Source organism: Globicephala melas, chromosome 4, assembly GCF_963455315.2.
Source record: "Globicephala melas chromosome 4, mGloMel1.2, whole genome shotgun sequence".
Lineage (NCBI taxonomy): Eukaryota > Metazoa > Chordata > Mammalia > Artiodactyla > Delphinidae > Globicephala > Globicephala melas.
The window spans coordinates 116,932,172-116,949,034 of NC_083317.1; the positions used below are offsets into that span (position 1 = coordinate 116,932,172).

Here is a 16,863-nt window from a genome sequence, read left to right on the forward strand (position 1 = left end):
CTACAACAAATGCTAAAGGAATTTCTCTAAGTGGGAAACACAAGACAAGAAGAGGACCTACAAAAACAAACCCAAAACAATTAAGAAAATTGTAATCAGAACATACATAGAGATAATCACCTTAAATGTGAAGGGATTAAAGGCTCCAACCAAAAGACACAGGCTTGCTGAATGGATACAAAAACAAGACCTATATATATGCTGTCTACAAGAGACCCACTTCAGAACTAGGGATACATACAGACTGAAAGTGAGGGGATGGAAAAAGATATTCCATGCAAGTGGAAATCAAAAGAAAGCTGGAGTAACAATACTCATATGAGATAAAATAGACTTTGAAATAAAGAATGTTACAAGAGACAAGGAAGGACACAACATAATGATCAAGAGATTAATCCAAGAAGAAAATATAACAATTATAAATTTATATGCACCCAACACAGGAGCACCTCAGCACATAAGGCAAATGCTAATGGCTATAAAAGAGGAAATTGACAGTAACACAATAATAGTGGGGGACTTTAACACCTCTCTTACACCAATGGACAAATCATCCAGACAGGAAATTAATAAGGAAACACAAGCCTTAAATGACACAATAGACCAGATAGATTTAATTGATATTTATAGGGCATCCATCCCAAAACAGCAGATTACACTTCCTTCTCAAGTGTGCACGGAACATTCTCCAGGATACATCACATCTTGGGCCACAAATCAAGCCTTGGTAGATTTAAGAAAATTGAAATCATATCAAGCATCTTTTCTGACCACAATGCTATGAGATTAGAAATCAATTACAGGGGAAAATATGTAAAAAACACAAACACATGGAAGCTAAACAATATCTTACTAAATAACCAAGAGATCACTGAAGAAATCAAAGAGGAAATAAAAAAATACCTAGAGACAAATGACAATGAAAACACAATGATCCAAAACCTATTGGATGCAGCAAACAGGTTCTAAGAGGGAAGTTAATAGCTATACAAGCCTACCTCAAGAAACAAGAAAAATCTCAAATAAACAATCTAACCTACACCTAAAGGAACTATAGAAAGAAAAAAAAACAAAACCCAAAGTTAGTAGAAGGAAAGAAATCATAAAGATCAGAGCAGAAATAAATTAAATAGAAACAGAGAAAACAATAGCACAGATCAATAAAACTAAAAGCTTGTTCTTTGAGAAGATAAAAAACATTGATAAACCTTTAGCCAGACTCATCAAGAAAAAGAGGGAGAGGACTCAAATCAATAAAATTAGAAATGAGAAAGGGCAAGTTACAACAGACACCGCAGAAATACAAAGCATCGTAGAGACTACTACAAGCAACTTTGGGTGAATAAAATGGACAACCTGGAAGAAATGGACAAATTCTTAGGAAGGTATAACCTTCCAAGACTGAACCAAGAAGAAATAGAAAATATGAACAGGCCAATCACAAGTAATGAAATTGAAAATGTGATTAAAAATCTTCCAACAAACAAAAGTTCTGGACCAGATGCCTTCACAGATTAATTCTATCAAACATTTAGAGAAGAGCTAACACCCATCCTTCTCAAACTCTTCCAAAAAATTGCAGAGGAAGGAATGCTCCCAAACTCATACTATGAGGCCACCATCACTGTGACACCAAAACCAGACAACGATGTCACAAAGAAAGAAAACTATAGGTCAATATCACTGATGAACATAGATGCAAAAGTCCTCAACAAAATACTAGCACACAGAATCTAACAACACACTAAAAGGATCACACACCATGATCAAGTGGGATTTTTCCCAGGGATGCAAGGATTCTTCAATACATGCAAACCAATCAATGTGATACACCATATTAACAAACTGAAGAAGAAAAACCATATGATCATATCAATAGATGCAGAAAAATCTTTTGACAATATTCAATACCCATTTATGACACCCATTTATGATAGAAACTCTCCAGAAATTGGGCATACCTCAACATAATAAAGCCCATATATAAAAAACCCACAGCAAACATCATTCTCAATGGTGAAAACTAAAAGCATTTCCTCTAAAGTTGGGAACAAGACAAGGATGTCCACTCTTGCCACTATTATTCAACATAGTTTTGGAAGTCCTAGCCACAGCAATCAGAGAAGAAAAAGAAATAAAAGTAATACAAATTGGAAAAGAAGAAGTAAAACTGTCACTGTTTGCAGATGACATGTTACTATACATAGAGAATCCTAAAGATGCCACCAGTAAACTACTAGAGCTAATCAATGAATTTGGTAAAGTTGCAGGATACAAAATTAATGCACAGAAATCTGTTGCATTCCCATACACCAACAATGAAAGATCAGAAAGTTAATTAAGGAAACAATCCCATTCACCATTGCAACAAAAAAAATAAAATACCTAGGCATAAACCTAGCTAAGGAGGTAAAAGAATTGTGCTCAGAAAACTATGACACTGATGAAAGAAATCAAAGATGACACAAACAGATGTAGAGATATACCATGTTCTTGGATTGGAAGAATCAACAGTGTGAAAATGACTATACTACTCAAAGCAATCTACAGAATCAATGCAATCCCTATCAAATTACCAATGGCATTTTTTATAGAACTAGAACAAAAAAACTTAAAATTTGTATGGAGACAAAAAAGACCCCAAATAGCAAAAGCAGTCTTGACGGAAAAAAACGGAGCTGGATGAATCAGACTCCCTGACTTCAGACTATACTACAAAGCTACAGTAATCAAGACAATATGGTACTGGCACAAAACTAGAAATATAGATCAATGGAACAGGATAGAAAGCCCAGAGATAAATTCATGCACCTATGGTCATCTAATCTATGAGGCAAAGATATACAATGGAGAAAAGACAGTCTCTTCAATAAGTGGTGCTGGGAAAACTGGACAGTTACATGGAAAAGAATGAAATTAGAACCCTCCCTAACACCATACACAAAAATAAACTCAAAATGGATTAAAGACCTAAGTGTAAGGTCAGACACTCTAAAACTCTTAGAGGAAAACATAGGCAGAACACTCTATGACATATATATATATAGCAGGACATATACCTTGGGGTAAGACAGTAAAAGTCCATTGCCTCCCTTCTCACGTGAAGGCTAACTGGTCCTGGTACCCCTTAACTAAGGGTATGCTGAAAAAGGCATTAGATAAATATAAGACTCTGTGGTTTGTCTTGAGAGAAAAGGAGCTTGTATCCAAGAGTTGGGCTATGTTTGGAACTGCTGCATAGATACAGGGTGTTACCTTGTATAATTCTCTATAGTCTACTGTCATAAGCCAGGTGCTGTTTGGTTTTTTTCACCAGCAACATAGGGCTATAGAACAGGCTTTGTGCTGGTCTTATAACCCCTACTTTCTCTAATCCTATGATGGTAGCCTTTATTCCTTCCTGTCCCCCTGGTAGACGATATTGTTTTATTGCCACCATTCTCCCAGGGATGGGAAACTTTACAGGGTCCCATTTAGCATGACCCACAATTACAGGCTTGATCGCAGATTCTATTTTTTTTTTTTTTTTTCGGTACACAGACCTCTCACTGTTGTGGCCTCTCCCATTGCAGAGCACAGGCTCCGGATGCGCAGGCTCAGCAGCCATGGCTCATGGGCCCAGCCGCTCCACGGCATGTGGGATCTTCCCGGACCAGGGCTCGAACCCGTGTCTCCTGCATCAGCAGGCAGACTCTCAACCACTGCACCACCAGGGAAGCCCTTGATTGCAGATTCTTAAGCAGTACTTACTGGTGGTGGTTGTGAGGTCCAGGTCCTGTAGGACATCCACATCCAAAATATATCCAGGTATGGGTGAAATATAAACCAGATAAACACGGGGACTTAATCTTTCAATTTGTACATTCAAGCTCATATGTTTCACCTGCACCATTTGGCCTCCATATCCATCAATGGGTCATATTTCCCCTTGGAACTTGGATGGATTCCCACGGATCAGGGTGCACTGGGCACCAGTATCTACTAAATCCAGAGAAGTCATTTTATTGGTGCAGGAACAATAAATAGTTCAACATTGGGTCTCTGGTCACCCCTTATGACCATACCAAGGAGCAACCCTGGTATCTAGCCCTGATCCCTAGAACTGGGGGTATCTACCCCTGATCTTCATCTATCCAGAGTGGTAGAGTGTGGGCTTGTGCCCCTTCCTCTTGCTGTCAGGGGAGTAAACTGGTTTTCTTTGGGTAATGCTTTCTATAAGGTTAAAAGGACCGAATTAGATTGTTTATATTTATTCTCTTTAGGGGTCTTGGCTAATACAAGTTCTTGCCATAATTGCTGTGGGAAATTCTAGTTGGGTCCCTTTAATTTCTTCACTATTTGTGGTTTTTTTTTTTTTTCTCTTTGGTGTTATCTACCCCTCTATTTCCCATGTGTCAGATCTTTTCAGTCTCACTTAAATCAGCTATCATGGCCACAGTCATCTGAATGGGTTGATTAACAATTGGGGCCAAAACTGAAACTAAGGTCCTTAACCAAGGTCACTAACCAAGTTCCTGGAGTAGTCTTCTGGATACGATCCTTCATACCTGCTGTAAATAACTCTTTATCAGGTCCTCAGAAATTAGGGACATTGATTGCATGCTTCATTCCTAATTCTCGTGCTATTTCTTGTAACTCTTCTATAGATGCCATCCTAGTGGTGGGGACGGCACATCTCACTCAAGTTGGCTAGGCGCCCTCGGCCACATAGAAACGTTGCCAGAGGCCAGGCTGCAGTATAACTAAGGCCATTTTAGACATTTCTGACCCATTTAACATGATGCCATCTCTCCCAGTATTCCATAAATGGGGCATCCAGCCTGCTATTCCTTCCCTACTCTTCTGGTTAAACCTGCTGGTTAATTCTATTAACTCAGCGGAGGAATATTCTGGCACTGTGGTTTTGGGGCCTGTAGGGATCTCCTCTCAATTATCTCCTGGTTCCCTAGTGGCCTGAATTTTAGTTTGGATCAGAGGTTGTGCTTCCTTTTCCTCCTCTATAATTACGTCTTCATCTTCTGACAAGTCATTATCCCAAGGATCACACCTCTTGAAGTCCCAGTTCTGTGAAATAACAGTCCTCACCTTTGAGTGGGGCAACCTATCACCCTGTATTTTAGCTATCTTACATGCCGTCACTACAATATGCTCTTCCTGTTGTATTTTCTTTGACATGAAGTTAGAAGTGGCAGAACATGCCCTCTGGACAGCCCTGTCTAACAACAAAATCTCTTTAGTCTTCTCTAGTTTCCTGCTGAGCTGTAATTCCTTTTCTGTGCTAATCCTTAGAGCATATAATGAAGACCGTGCAACAGCTGAGATAGCTTGCTCACTCTTTTTTTTCCACTTTCACTTTCCTGCTGCTTCAGTCAATATATCTAGGAAGCCCTTTGGCATTTTCCAGGCACCCTGTACTCACACAGTGGCCCAAAGTATCCCACAAACCTAGCCAGGTCACCCCACATGGAAGAGGCTGGCCAGCCTGGGATTTCCCCCACCACAGCAGGCTTCCCCCAGCATGACCCCTTTACCCATTCCTGTGTCATTTTCTGTCTCCTGGCTGGCTCACCAATTGTTGGAGGATGGAGGGGATGGAAAGTGCCCACGAACTGAGAAGGTATCTTGACACCAGAAATCGAGGCAGGCAGCTCCATACAATCAATGGATTCATTTATTATAGAGTAAATTCCTCACAGGGTAGGATTGCAGACAAGGATCCAGAAGCATTTGCAGCTGCTCTCCACACCACCCAGGGGCCATTGGGACAATTTTATAGTTAACCTAGGGTATGAGGGTAGTTGCTTGGAAACAGGAGGCACATTTCTACGTCAAGATTATGAATGGGTAACTAGTCTCACGGGCACTGGCAACATATCAGTGAAGGTCTTCAGGGCATAGGGGCCACCTGGATCTAAAGATCATTAAAAAATATCTATTGACTACAAAGCCCTCAATGATAGATAAGTGATTTCCCGCATAGTACAGCCCTGGGTAAGGTCAGCGGAAGAACAGGAACTGTGCAGTCCCAAGATGGCATCATTTACACCATCAGCCATACACTGGCTCATATAGGGGCTTCATGCCAATTAAAAAGTGCCCCCTCAAAAAAAAAAGTGCCCCCTCTACAAGAATAAACTACTAAAAGATGTTCTCTCTGTGTGGACTATTTGGAAAAAAGAACCTTTCTGGGCACCAATTTTTAAAAGGAACAGCATCTTGCAAGACACAGGGTTTGGCCAGTGGAGTCTGGGCAAGATTTTAGTCCCACTCAGGTCCACTCAGTGGGCATGAGGGCACAATTGTTTAAGGTGCCTCAAGAAGGAGGTCTTGGGACATCCTGGGCATTGTGACTCAATTTTCTGCATCAAGATAATTAGTTAAGATTATTGTTAGCTGGTGAAAGGAGAGACTCCACTATGTGACCTAACATGAGTCATTTCAATTAATTTGAACAATAGCCCTCTGAGGCTGAGATTTTAAAGATGAGGAAACTGAGGCTGCGGTCAAGTATGTATCTTGCCTGGGGTCGCATGGTGTCATCAGATTTTGATCTTCATCCTGCTGTTTTCCTTAGCATTCAGTCTCCTTCTCTGATTTATGTTTCTCTGTAGCACTAGTTGCTAATAATAAATATTTCACTCTTCATTTGTATATAGTTGGTCTCTCCCCAGTAGAACGTAAGTTGACGAGAGTAGGGATTCATGTCTGTTTTATTCACTGCTGTATCCCCACAGTGCTTAGAACAGTGTTTGGCGCAGAGGGCTCATTCAGTAATACTTATTAAATGAATGAATCATTCAAACATTGTGGTGCCTTCTCCTATACCAATCCATTTCTATAAACACCTTTTGGCAACTACTTACAGAATGCATTGAGGTATTCTAGAGAAAAAGATTACATCAGCACAAAATGTGCACTGTTATCATCAGGATTTTCTTCAACTAAAAAATAAAAAGTCTTTTACTCCCAAATTCATGTCCACATCAAAGAGAGAAACCCCAGGTTAATAAACTAGAGCTCTTTCTCTTTACTAAAATCAACTTTTGCCTTTGAAGACAGGTTTATTTATGTCTGATTTTTTCTATAATTAAAACAGAATCATCAACCCCTGTTATTCTCTGCTAGTTATTTGCATATAGCAATACACAATAATCTGATAAACTTTCTATGATGATGTGTTCGGAGCTTACAAAATAAATAAAGCCTTCAAAATAAATTCTTATTTGAGGGTACTTAAATCTGGCATGCTAAATATCATGTTTTGTAGCTTAAAGTTGTAACTAGGTATTGTTAGGCTTTTCGAAAGGAAAGAGGGCATTGTATTGTAGCATATTGTTGGAAGAACAAAAGGAGCATTTAGACATGAACTTTGCCCTCCTGGAATTTACACAATGAATGGTAGAAGCACAGTTATAAACACTCCAGCGCCTCCAACAATAACTGCTGACTTTTTATTTGCAATCAGAGAATCCTGGCAATGGACAACTAAGTTTTCCCTAGGTTTACGAGAACTGAACTGAAGTGGAAAATGTTATTTGCTTTAACGAAATAATTTCGTCTTGTGCAACAAAAAATTCTGTCAATCAAGCAAATAAAGGGAGAAAGGCTTATTTATAAAGTTGCCGGCTTCTGATTTCATTCCGTTGCTTCTCAGGCTCCAAGAGGAAAAGAAAATGAAGACTTCCTTGCTCTGTATTTTTCTAATTTTATGTAGTACCTCAGCCTGGGCGAAAGATAAACATTATTACATTGGAATTATTGAAACAACTTGGGACTATGCCTCTGACCATGGGGAAAAGAAACTTATTTCAGTTGACACGTAAGTCACTATTTTTTCTTGATTATAGACCAAATTTATAAATTATTGATTTAAAAAATAAAGCCAATAAGATGAAATATTTCTTTAATTTGTATATACAAAAACTGCAAAATATGGACTTGAAACATTAGACACTTTAATAAATCTCTAATTCCTGGGATTTTGTTTGTTTTTTGAGAGGCTGCCTTACTCCTTTCCACTTGGTATGAGGAACTGTGTGGGCTTCTTATTACCCCCTCTGGTTCTTACCACATCTCCCATGAGGGTTCAGTCTTTCTGTCTGTTTATGCAGAAGTTCTTTCATCTAAAGAATGACTGTATAAAATTTTATATTTCCTATACCGTTTACTGATTACTAGTGGTAAAAATAAAAGGTTTTTTAATCCTTCAAAGAATCATTTATAGAAATCAAATACAATTTTAATATGACTTTGCCTAATACTCGTTGGGTGACTCTGGACTGTTAATTACATTCATCTTTCTCAGACTCAGCATCCTAACCTGTAAAATGGAGACAATGAGAATACTTCAGGGGGTTGTTTAAAGAGTGGGTGCACGTAGAGCTCTTCGTACAGTCCTTGGCACAAAATACATGTGCAAAAAAATGTGAGATAGTTATTATAATGCCTCCTCAAAAAGCTCTATGTAAATTAAAGGTTTTCTTGTTTCAGTTGAAAGGTCCCTTATTTCCAGAAACATCCACCACATGAAAAACCAGGGGTATAGTTTTCCTTGAAGTTTTTTGTGATAGAAGTTTATCTATACAGAGGTCATCACTTTTAATAATGTTAGTTAAACATTTAACACCAAATTGAAATTTGTTATTCAAAACCATATTCACAACATTTAAAGATGTATTTTGGTGGTGAAAATATATTTTAAAGATGATAAATGTATCTTAATAGTGATACTTAAAAATGTATGTTAATGGTGACAAATGAAACCAATGACCATTAACTGCTGAGATTGTATCTTTAAAAATTGGCTATAAAGTATGCCAAATTTCATGACATTGACTCTGTTGATGGGTATACACTATTCTCATTAATTTTATGTACGTTTGAAATTTTTCAAAGCTGATAATAATACCTAATTGTTAAGTTATTAATTCAGTAATATGCAGTGAGGAAAGTTTCTGACCTAAAGATAACTAATTGTAAATAAAACTAGTATATCTTACAATTATTTTTTTAAGCCTGGTTTTGAGCTACTGTTCTCTTCTTAGGGACATGACATATTTTTATGGCTTCATAAGGACCATTATTTTGTATGCATTCAGCATTTTCCCCAGCTAAACATAATATAAATTATGCATTTTTTAATAGGGAAACTAGACACATTTTTTAAAAGGTCAGACATATTAGGGGAAAAAAAGTACTGTCCTACTCCACGCCCTCACCCACCATCCTTCTGCCATTATTCATGGTCAAAAATCAAATAAAATCAGTTTTACTGGGCATCAACTAAGTGCAAGACATTGCCCCAAGCACACTTTAGTAAAGTCTTCTCTAATTCTAGAAATTTAGAAGAGAAAAAGGCTTTGTTAAGAATTTTTTTGCAGGGAGGGGAGAGAATTCCTTTATTTTTAAATACTCTAAGGATTTTCCTGGCAGTCCAGTGGTTAAGATTGGAAGCCCTCCCTCTTGCAATGCAGGGGGCGTGGGTTCAATCCCTGGTTGGGGAACTAAGATCCCACATGCTGCACAGCACAATCAAAAAAAAAGATTAAATACTCTAATGTCCTGTGTGTGCTGGAGAGGTTATACAGCATTGGCTTGATCATCTTCTTTTGCTTCAGCAACAGCCTAGAGTTGTGCAGACTCTAGATGACAATGTTCACTCTGTCTGTGAAATTTTTAATTCATCTAAACAGCAAATATTGAATAGGCCTTTAGCAATTTTGCCAGTACTATGCTAACCTTTTTGTTTAGATGAGTTTAGGTAGCAACTTTTTGCTTCCTCTTTGTCTCAGATTTGCAGAATGTCCAGCTACTTAATCCATTCAGCCTTCTATAACAAAATACACCAGACTGGGTAGCTAATCAACAACAGAAATTAATTTCTCACAGTTCAAGAGATTGAGAAGTCCAAGGTGCCAACATGGTCATCTCTCTTCCGAGTTCATAGCCTTTTTACTGTGTCCTCACTTGGTGGAAGGGACTAAGGATCTCTTTGGAGCCTCTTTTATAAGGCATCTACACTGTTCATGAGAGCTCCTCCCTCATGTCCTAAGCACATCCAAAGGCCTCACCTCCTAATACAATCACATTAGGGATTAGGATTTCAACATATGAATTGGTGGGGGGTAGGACATAAATATGGCAAAGACTGATGTGATATCACCAGGCATGATTACTGACACTCGTTCTGTGAAGGCTAAAAAGGAGTAGAGATAAATAGGCTGAGAAACAGGTTGAAAGAGTGCAAGATAGTTGTTAGGCAGAGAATTAGGTTTAAGCTGATGTTGACCTTGAAGGTCTGGAACAATGAAGATGAAAGTATGTATTGAGATGGCAGAAACTCCATCTCTTTCATGCACCAGTGATCACTAGTACCTAGAACATAGGACACACTAAATAAATATAATTTTGAGTAAATGAAAGTGAATGAATAAAAGTATATAGGAAGCTAGACAAAATTATAGGCTGTGTTGTAAAAATTTTCCCTTGTTCCTAGTATGGACAGATTCACACCATAAATAAATAAATGAAATAAATCAGAAGATACAACGAAATAAGAAAAGTCAGTTTATGGAGTTATATGTGGGATAGTGGAACTGAAAACACTGGCAGATATAAAAGAGAAAATGTATGGATGTCTTTTAACTAGGAAAATAGAGTTTACTTTTTTTTGTCATATCAGTAATATTTATTTCTAATGGGGTGAGGTAGAAAGCAATTTCCTTATGCTCAGCACTGCCATTTACTTAGGTCTGTGCCTTCTCTGTCATTTCAACAAATCAATAAGTAAAGATCTATAAAATATAGTTCCTGCTCCTAAGTTATTTGTACTTAAATGAGAATAAAAGACATACATATGAAAACAATTAGCAAATGCAATACTTTGTTCTGGGCCCATGGTAGACACTAATTAAATATGTATTGACTGTTGGCTACATAGTAGCAATAAGTAGCAATACTCCTCTTATCTTCAGGTTACTTTTTTTCCTGGTGACATATAGGATGCTAGAAATAAGTGAAAAAAATCCTTAAACACAAGAAGAGCCTTCACAAAACCCTTTTACACTAACTTCATAGGCTCTCACTCAGGCTTGGTGACTTAATTAACATACAGTTCTTACAAACATTGTTACCTAGTTTTCCAGCCCACTGTAGGTTTGAGAAATAAATCAGAAATATTATAGTGAAGATGTCATCATAAGCAGACCCAATGACCAGAAGAAATGACAGCTCAAATTTTACCCAAAGAAATAGAGAACAAACCAAGAACATTCCACACTATGGTATAATCATAAGTATTATAATTATAATATTGAGTGATCAGGATACCATAAATATTCAATAAATGTTAATGTTTACTATCATTATCAGAAAAGAAGTTGATTTTTTTCCCAGTACACCCTGTTTAAGAAAACAAGGAAGCAAACAAAACATTTTTAAAGAAAAAACTTGCACCGAAGGCATTCATTTTACCCCTTCAAAAATGGTCTTAAAATTTAAAATAATTCTTAAAGAGGTATAATTATGAGCTAAAGTAATCTGGAAAAGTCGCTTACGATGACTCATATTCCAAGGTTGCCAAATAAAAAATAGTAAGCAAAATCTAGTGTGCTATAAACACTTCATATAGGACAGCCTGTGTGCAGGAACTAATGAAGTAACTACACCATTTTATACATTTCAGGCTCTACAATTTATTATCACAGCTGCTATTTTCCCCAAGAACATATCCAAAAGAGGGCTGACACCTAGGTACCATTTTCATGCTGTGTTAATGAAGCCAGGCCAGTGAGAACCTGTAATTCACTTGAGTTTGTGCTATGCATACCCAGGTTAAGTCTTTGCCTGCCAGTTAATTTTTGACTGTTTTCCTTGTGATTCCTGTGTCTAGTAGGCAGAATTTTTTTAATGACCCACAAAGATATCCTACCGTAAAACTCCAGAACCCGTGAATATGTTGAGATATCACTCCCACGATTTATGTTATATTCAGTGATACAGTTGACTTTAAACTAAGGACATGATCTGGGTGGGTCTAGTCCAAAGCAGAGAATTCTCTAGTAGAAGAAAAGGAAGTCAGAGAGATTCAAAGAGGTTTGAGGGGGATTCAACAAACTGTTGCTGACTTGAAGATGGAAGAAGCCACTGGGAAGGAATATGGGTGGTCTTAAAGAACTGGGAGAGGTCCTTATCTGGTAGTTAGCAAGGAAGCAGGAATTTCAGTCCTACAACCATAATGAACTGAATTCTGCCAATAACCTGAGTGAGATTGGCAGTAGACTTCTCCACAGATCCTCCAGACAAGTATTCAGCCCAGCCAACAGCTTGATGCCAGCTGTGATAACCTGAGCAGAGAACCCAGTCATGCCATGCCAGACTTCTGATCCAAGGAACTGTGAAATAATAAATAGGTGCTGTTTTAAGCTGCTTTATGATCATTTGTTACACAGCAAGAGAAAACGAATATACTGTGTCTCAATGAATGAAGCTAAGACTCCAGAAACTTTTCACGTGCATTACCCACATTTTAGTAACCATGGCTTGATCATCTTGAGTGCACTCTGAACTTATGGATGGGAGTAGCATTATTATTATCTTACTAAGGCAGTGTAAAAAATGTTTTAATTCCTCTACCATTAAAAACTCACTTCTGGGTCTGAATCTACCAGAAATTAGAGGAATTGCTATAGGATTATAGGAATTGGGGGCGCTAAAAAGGAAGGATGTGTTTACTGAGAGGGAGACATATCTATTGTAATGAATAGAAGAGAACATGTTACAGTTGCCAACAGAAAGAACTATGATTAATGTGAATTACTTGTTCGGGTCAAAGAACAACCATAATAGGTTTTTTATTAACTGGATATCTGATTGGCAAACTTCCTGCAAGCTTCCAGTAACTGAAGCTTTGTCCCCAAAGCCGTGCTCTTAAAGTTAAATAGACATTCCTTAATGACAGTTTGATGTTTCTTTGGAGACAGAGCATAAGCAAACAGGCCTCCCCCAAGCTATCACGTGATGTGAAATATTTCCCAATTTGGTTAAGATTTAATTTTGTTTCAGAAAAAAAGACAAGATGGGAAACACATTTTGCATATTGCTGTGTGTATAAAAGGAATTCCAAATGTTAAAAATACTGGATAGATTATAATTTCAGATCAATTATTTTTTTAAGTAATTTTCACACCCCTCCCCCAAAAATCTTTGTACACAAAAAAACGGATTCCAAAACTTAGACAATGCTCCTCCTATTTCAGGAAATGATTAATACAGGAGAATTTCAATATAATGAAAGCATTTTGACAAAGTCTGCTACAGTTTATTGAAAAGGGATGTGACATATTTCTTAATGCTTTAGAGGCACATTTAGGAAATATAAATACACACTATAAATGAAGTCTTAAGAATGTGAGGGCTATTTTAAAACTCTGGCTTTATTTAAGATATGGATCAACAGAGCATGGTAGAACACAGACTAGAATCTTTATTTAAATATCATTGGGACCAATCCCCTAGCAATAAGAGTGTGTACAGACACTGGAGAAAATTTACCTCGAGGCTTAGACGGACCTGTGTGAGACTGACTTGTCCAGGTTCCTCTGGTGTGACCCAAGAGTAATTCCATCCTTGCACCGTAAGCTTTGCAGCTGCCGCTGCGTGCCTGACTGAACTGCCCTCTTCCTGACCTCCTCTCAGCAGTGTGGACTGGATGAATCTGCCTTTAATCTCAGTGGCCTTCAGTGCCTCAGAATTTTGCTGTTGGTAAAACATCTATTTATTAAGAATACTCCTGTCCGTACTAATGCTGCTGTTTCCAGGGAAGAATGTTTTCCTATGTATTTTGATGTCCTCGAAGTCTCTCAGAGTCTTTCTTAATTTTTTTTTTTCTGTTTTGTTCTAACAAAATGGAAACTGCAACGAACAATTAGAAAATGAAAACAAATATGAGAAATAAAGGCTTAAGCATGGATTTGCCATCCTGGGTACAAAAAAAGTCACTTCTTTATTTTTCTAACTTCCAGCTTGGCCCTTCTCCCACCATGATAGGGGAAGGGAACCCCATCTCATTCATCTTTCAGTGAACAAGTTGAGAATCCTGGGGTTTAAACAATCCAGGTTTTAAAAAATTGGGGTCCCTAGTGTGACAACTATGAGATGCTCATTGTTGAAACCCCCTGGTCAATTCAGAACACGGGGGCTCTACTATCTCCAAAGCCTGTTCCCAATGCCCAAATGCAGCCACCAGGACCACTGCCAAGTGGCCCTGCTCACTGGTCCCAGCACTCAGGCTCAATCAGGTGCCCCCATGCTGCCATGCCAGCTGACGTTTGACCACGACCAGGGTATGGCCTGGAAACAGAACCTGCCACCTTTCTGTCTCATGTCCTCCAGGAATCCCACTGCCTGTGGGACTGGGCCGCTTTCTTCCCCTTCCCCTTGCAGCCTCCCCTACTCAGGTTGCCCACGAACGCAGAGCGGCATCAGAACACACAGGGGTATTTGTTAGCAAATGCAGATGCCTGACCCTCACACCAACAGCACAGAAGCAGAATCAGTGGGGCTGGGGCCTAGGAACTTGTATTTTATCAAGGTCCTCAGTAGATCCCTGTGCACATGAAAACTTAAGAAACATTAGGCCTGAGCCCTAGATTTTTTAAAAAACAGATCTTTAAATTTGGACCTTGCAACAGAGAAAGTCCAGAGCTCCCAGACAAGCCCTGCCCTCATCTTGAAGAGAGAATGGAAAAGTACCCCTCACTCTTTCTGATGAGCTTCTCGCTGAGGAAACAAGACAAAGTTTATTTCTCCTCAGTCACGTCATCTGGCCTCATATGGGTTGAATGGAAAATGGTAAGGTGTCAAAGGTCACCGAGATCAAAGTAGGCAAAACGCAGGCGCGCGCACACACACATGAACAAACACAGACCCCAGACCATCAGCTGGGGTTAGCAGTTTTTATTCTAGTGGAGAGACCTCGGTTGTGGAAGGGCTTGCCAAAACCCAGGTTTTAAGTGGGTTCCCCTGAATGGCTAGATGGCATTGCCCACAAATAGATCCCACTGAACTCTCTGGGCTTGCATTAAGGACAATAACTTAAGAATCAGTTCAAAAGTTTGAATATCAAACTTGCTTTCTTTTCTTTTTTTTCCTGGCTACTATTCAATTTGCTGATATTTTTAGGAAAGTTTTAAGCAACTATTAATCAGCCACTAACCTGAATATAAACATTCAACGTTCAAGTATTTTTGCTAGCAAGGGATTAAAAAACCACAGGGGTAATTCAAATGCAAAGATAAGTTTAAGACCCACACACATTGATGAATCAATTCCAACTTTGATTTAGTTTTGCTAAAAGAAATTAGAAAGATGGAATTACTTTAGCATTATTAGTTTTACTTTAGGAAAACAATATGCACTTGCTTTCACATCTCACATATCCAGATTGAATGCTTAGAAACTCAGATTTTTCCAGTGGCTGAAAGAGGTATGCCATAAGTGAGAAATGCCTTCATTAACTGCTTTATTTTAATATTTCACTTTAATTTTGTATTCTATCCCACAATGCCTCTGTGTTTTACCATGAAAACCTTACAGGAAATACTCTGGTAAGATGCATTACATTTTTATGGCGCATCCACACGTGGTGGTCTGCCATATAGCTGATGTGTGACACCTCACATAATTAAAATAACAGGGCTAAATGCCAGCCCTCCTCTTCATTTTTTGGAGGCATCCCTACAACAACTGGCAAACATTTAATATGATATGGTCATTCATTTCTCTTTCATCATAATGTTATCCCCAGCAGTGATGGCTTCTAATAGAGTTGTCTTCCTTTCCTTTGCAGGGAACATGCCAATATCTATCTTCAAAATGGCTCCAATAGAATTGGAAAAGTCTACAAGAAGGCCGTGTATCTTCAGTACACAGATGAAACCTTTGGGACGATTATAGAGAAACCTGTCTGGCTGGGGTTTTTAGGCCCTATTATCAAAGCTGAAACTGGAGATAGAGTTTATGTACATTTAAAAAACTTTGCCTCTAGGCCTTATACTTTTCATGCACATGGAATGACTTACTATAAGGAACATGAGGGTAAGTTCAGCTCATATGCTAGCTGGAATTTCCTCTTCCTTTTCAGTAGGAACACTTTTTAATTTCTGAGATTATGGACTTTCCTCCTGGATAAGACCTGTACTATGTTGTTTAGCTCTAAACTATTTTATGAATAAGTATTTTGGTTCATCCTAATAATGCTGTGTTTCTCTGGGTTATACTTGTTTTGTGTGAAGTGTGAATGTGATAGAATTTCTGTGTGGACTCATGTAGTGAGAGTCAGTGAGAGCTGGAACTTCCTTCCCAGTGCCCAACCCCTTTCCAGACACATGGTCAAAATAAGAGAAATGGGCAGTGTGCATTAAAGCCTGGAAAAGACAAAAATCCAGAAGGAGGAAACAGGAAAGAAGAAACAAGAAATCCCCAAGATGAGGATGATCTTATCTCTGAAGTTCCCACATGTGAACGTACTGTAGCCATTGTCACCTTCCATCCTAACTTTGTATAAACTCTGTCCCAGCTAAGGCAGCATGAGTAGTCTCATACAGTAGCCAAGTAGCGCAGGTGGCTGGATGGTCCCAGAGTCACATCTGAGACACAGTTAACCAAAAGGTCATTTGAATGTAGGACTTGGAATCCTTAAAGATGGTACAGGAAGAACGAATATTAGATTTGGTGCTTGTGACCTCATTCTTAGTACATGATGATGGTGATGATGATGATGAAGGGAGATGGTGTTTTGTTGTGATTAAGAACAAGAGCTTCAAACTTAATAGACCGATGTTTGAGTGCAGCATTGCCTTTTAT

At 38.5% G+C, this 16,863-nt stretch overlaps 1 protein-coding gene and 1 long non-coding RNA gene across 4 annotated transcripts in view; one reads left to right on the forward strand and one right to left on the reverse strand.

Moving 5' to 3' along the window:
- The window catches only part of LOC138842678 (uncharacterized), a 33,759-nt gene extending 23,791 nt beyond the window's left edge, over positions 1-9,968 (reverse strand). The window contains exon 1 of the long non-coding RNA XR_011377437.1: positions 9,887-9,968. This is a non-coding gene — a long non-coding RNA (uncharacterized lncRNA). The remainder of the gene's footprint in view (positions 1-9,886) is intronic.
- The window catches only part of CP (ceruloplasmin), a 74,832-nt gene continuing 65,403 nt past the window's right edge, over positions 7,435-16,863 (forward strand). For all 3 annotated transcript variants that reach the window (XM_030873262.3, XM_030873264.2, XM_060298501.1), the window contains exons 1-2: positions 7,435-7,819; positions 15,848-16,095. In XM_030873262.3, the coding sequence (XP_030729122.2) occupies positions 7,674-7,819; positions 15,848-16,095 (394 nt within the window). In that variant the 5' untranslated portion in view covers positions 7,435-7,673. The remainder of the gene's footprint in view (positions 7,820-15,847; positions 16,096-16,863) is intronic.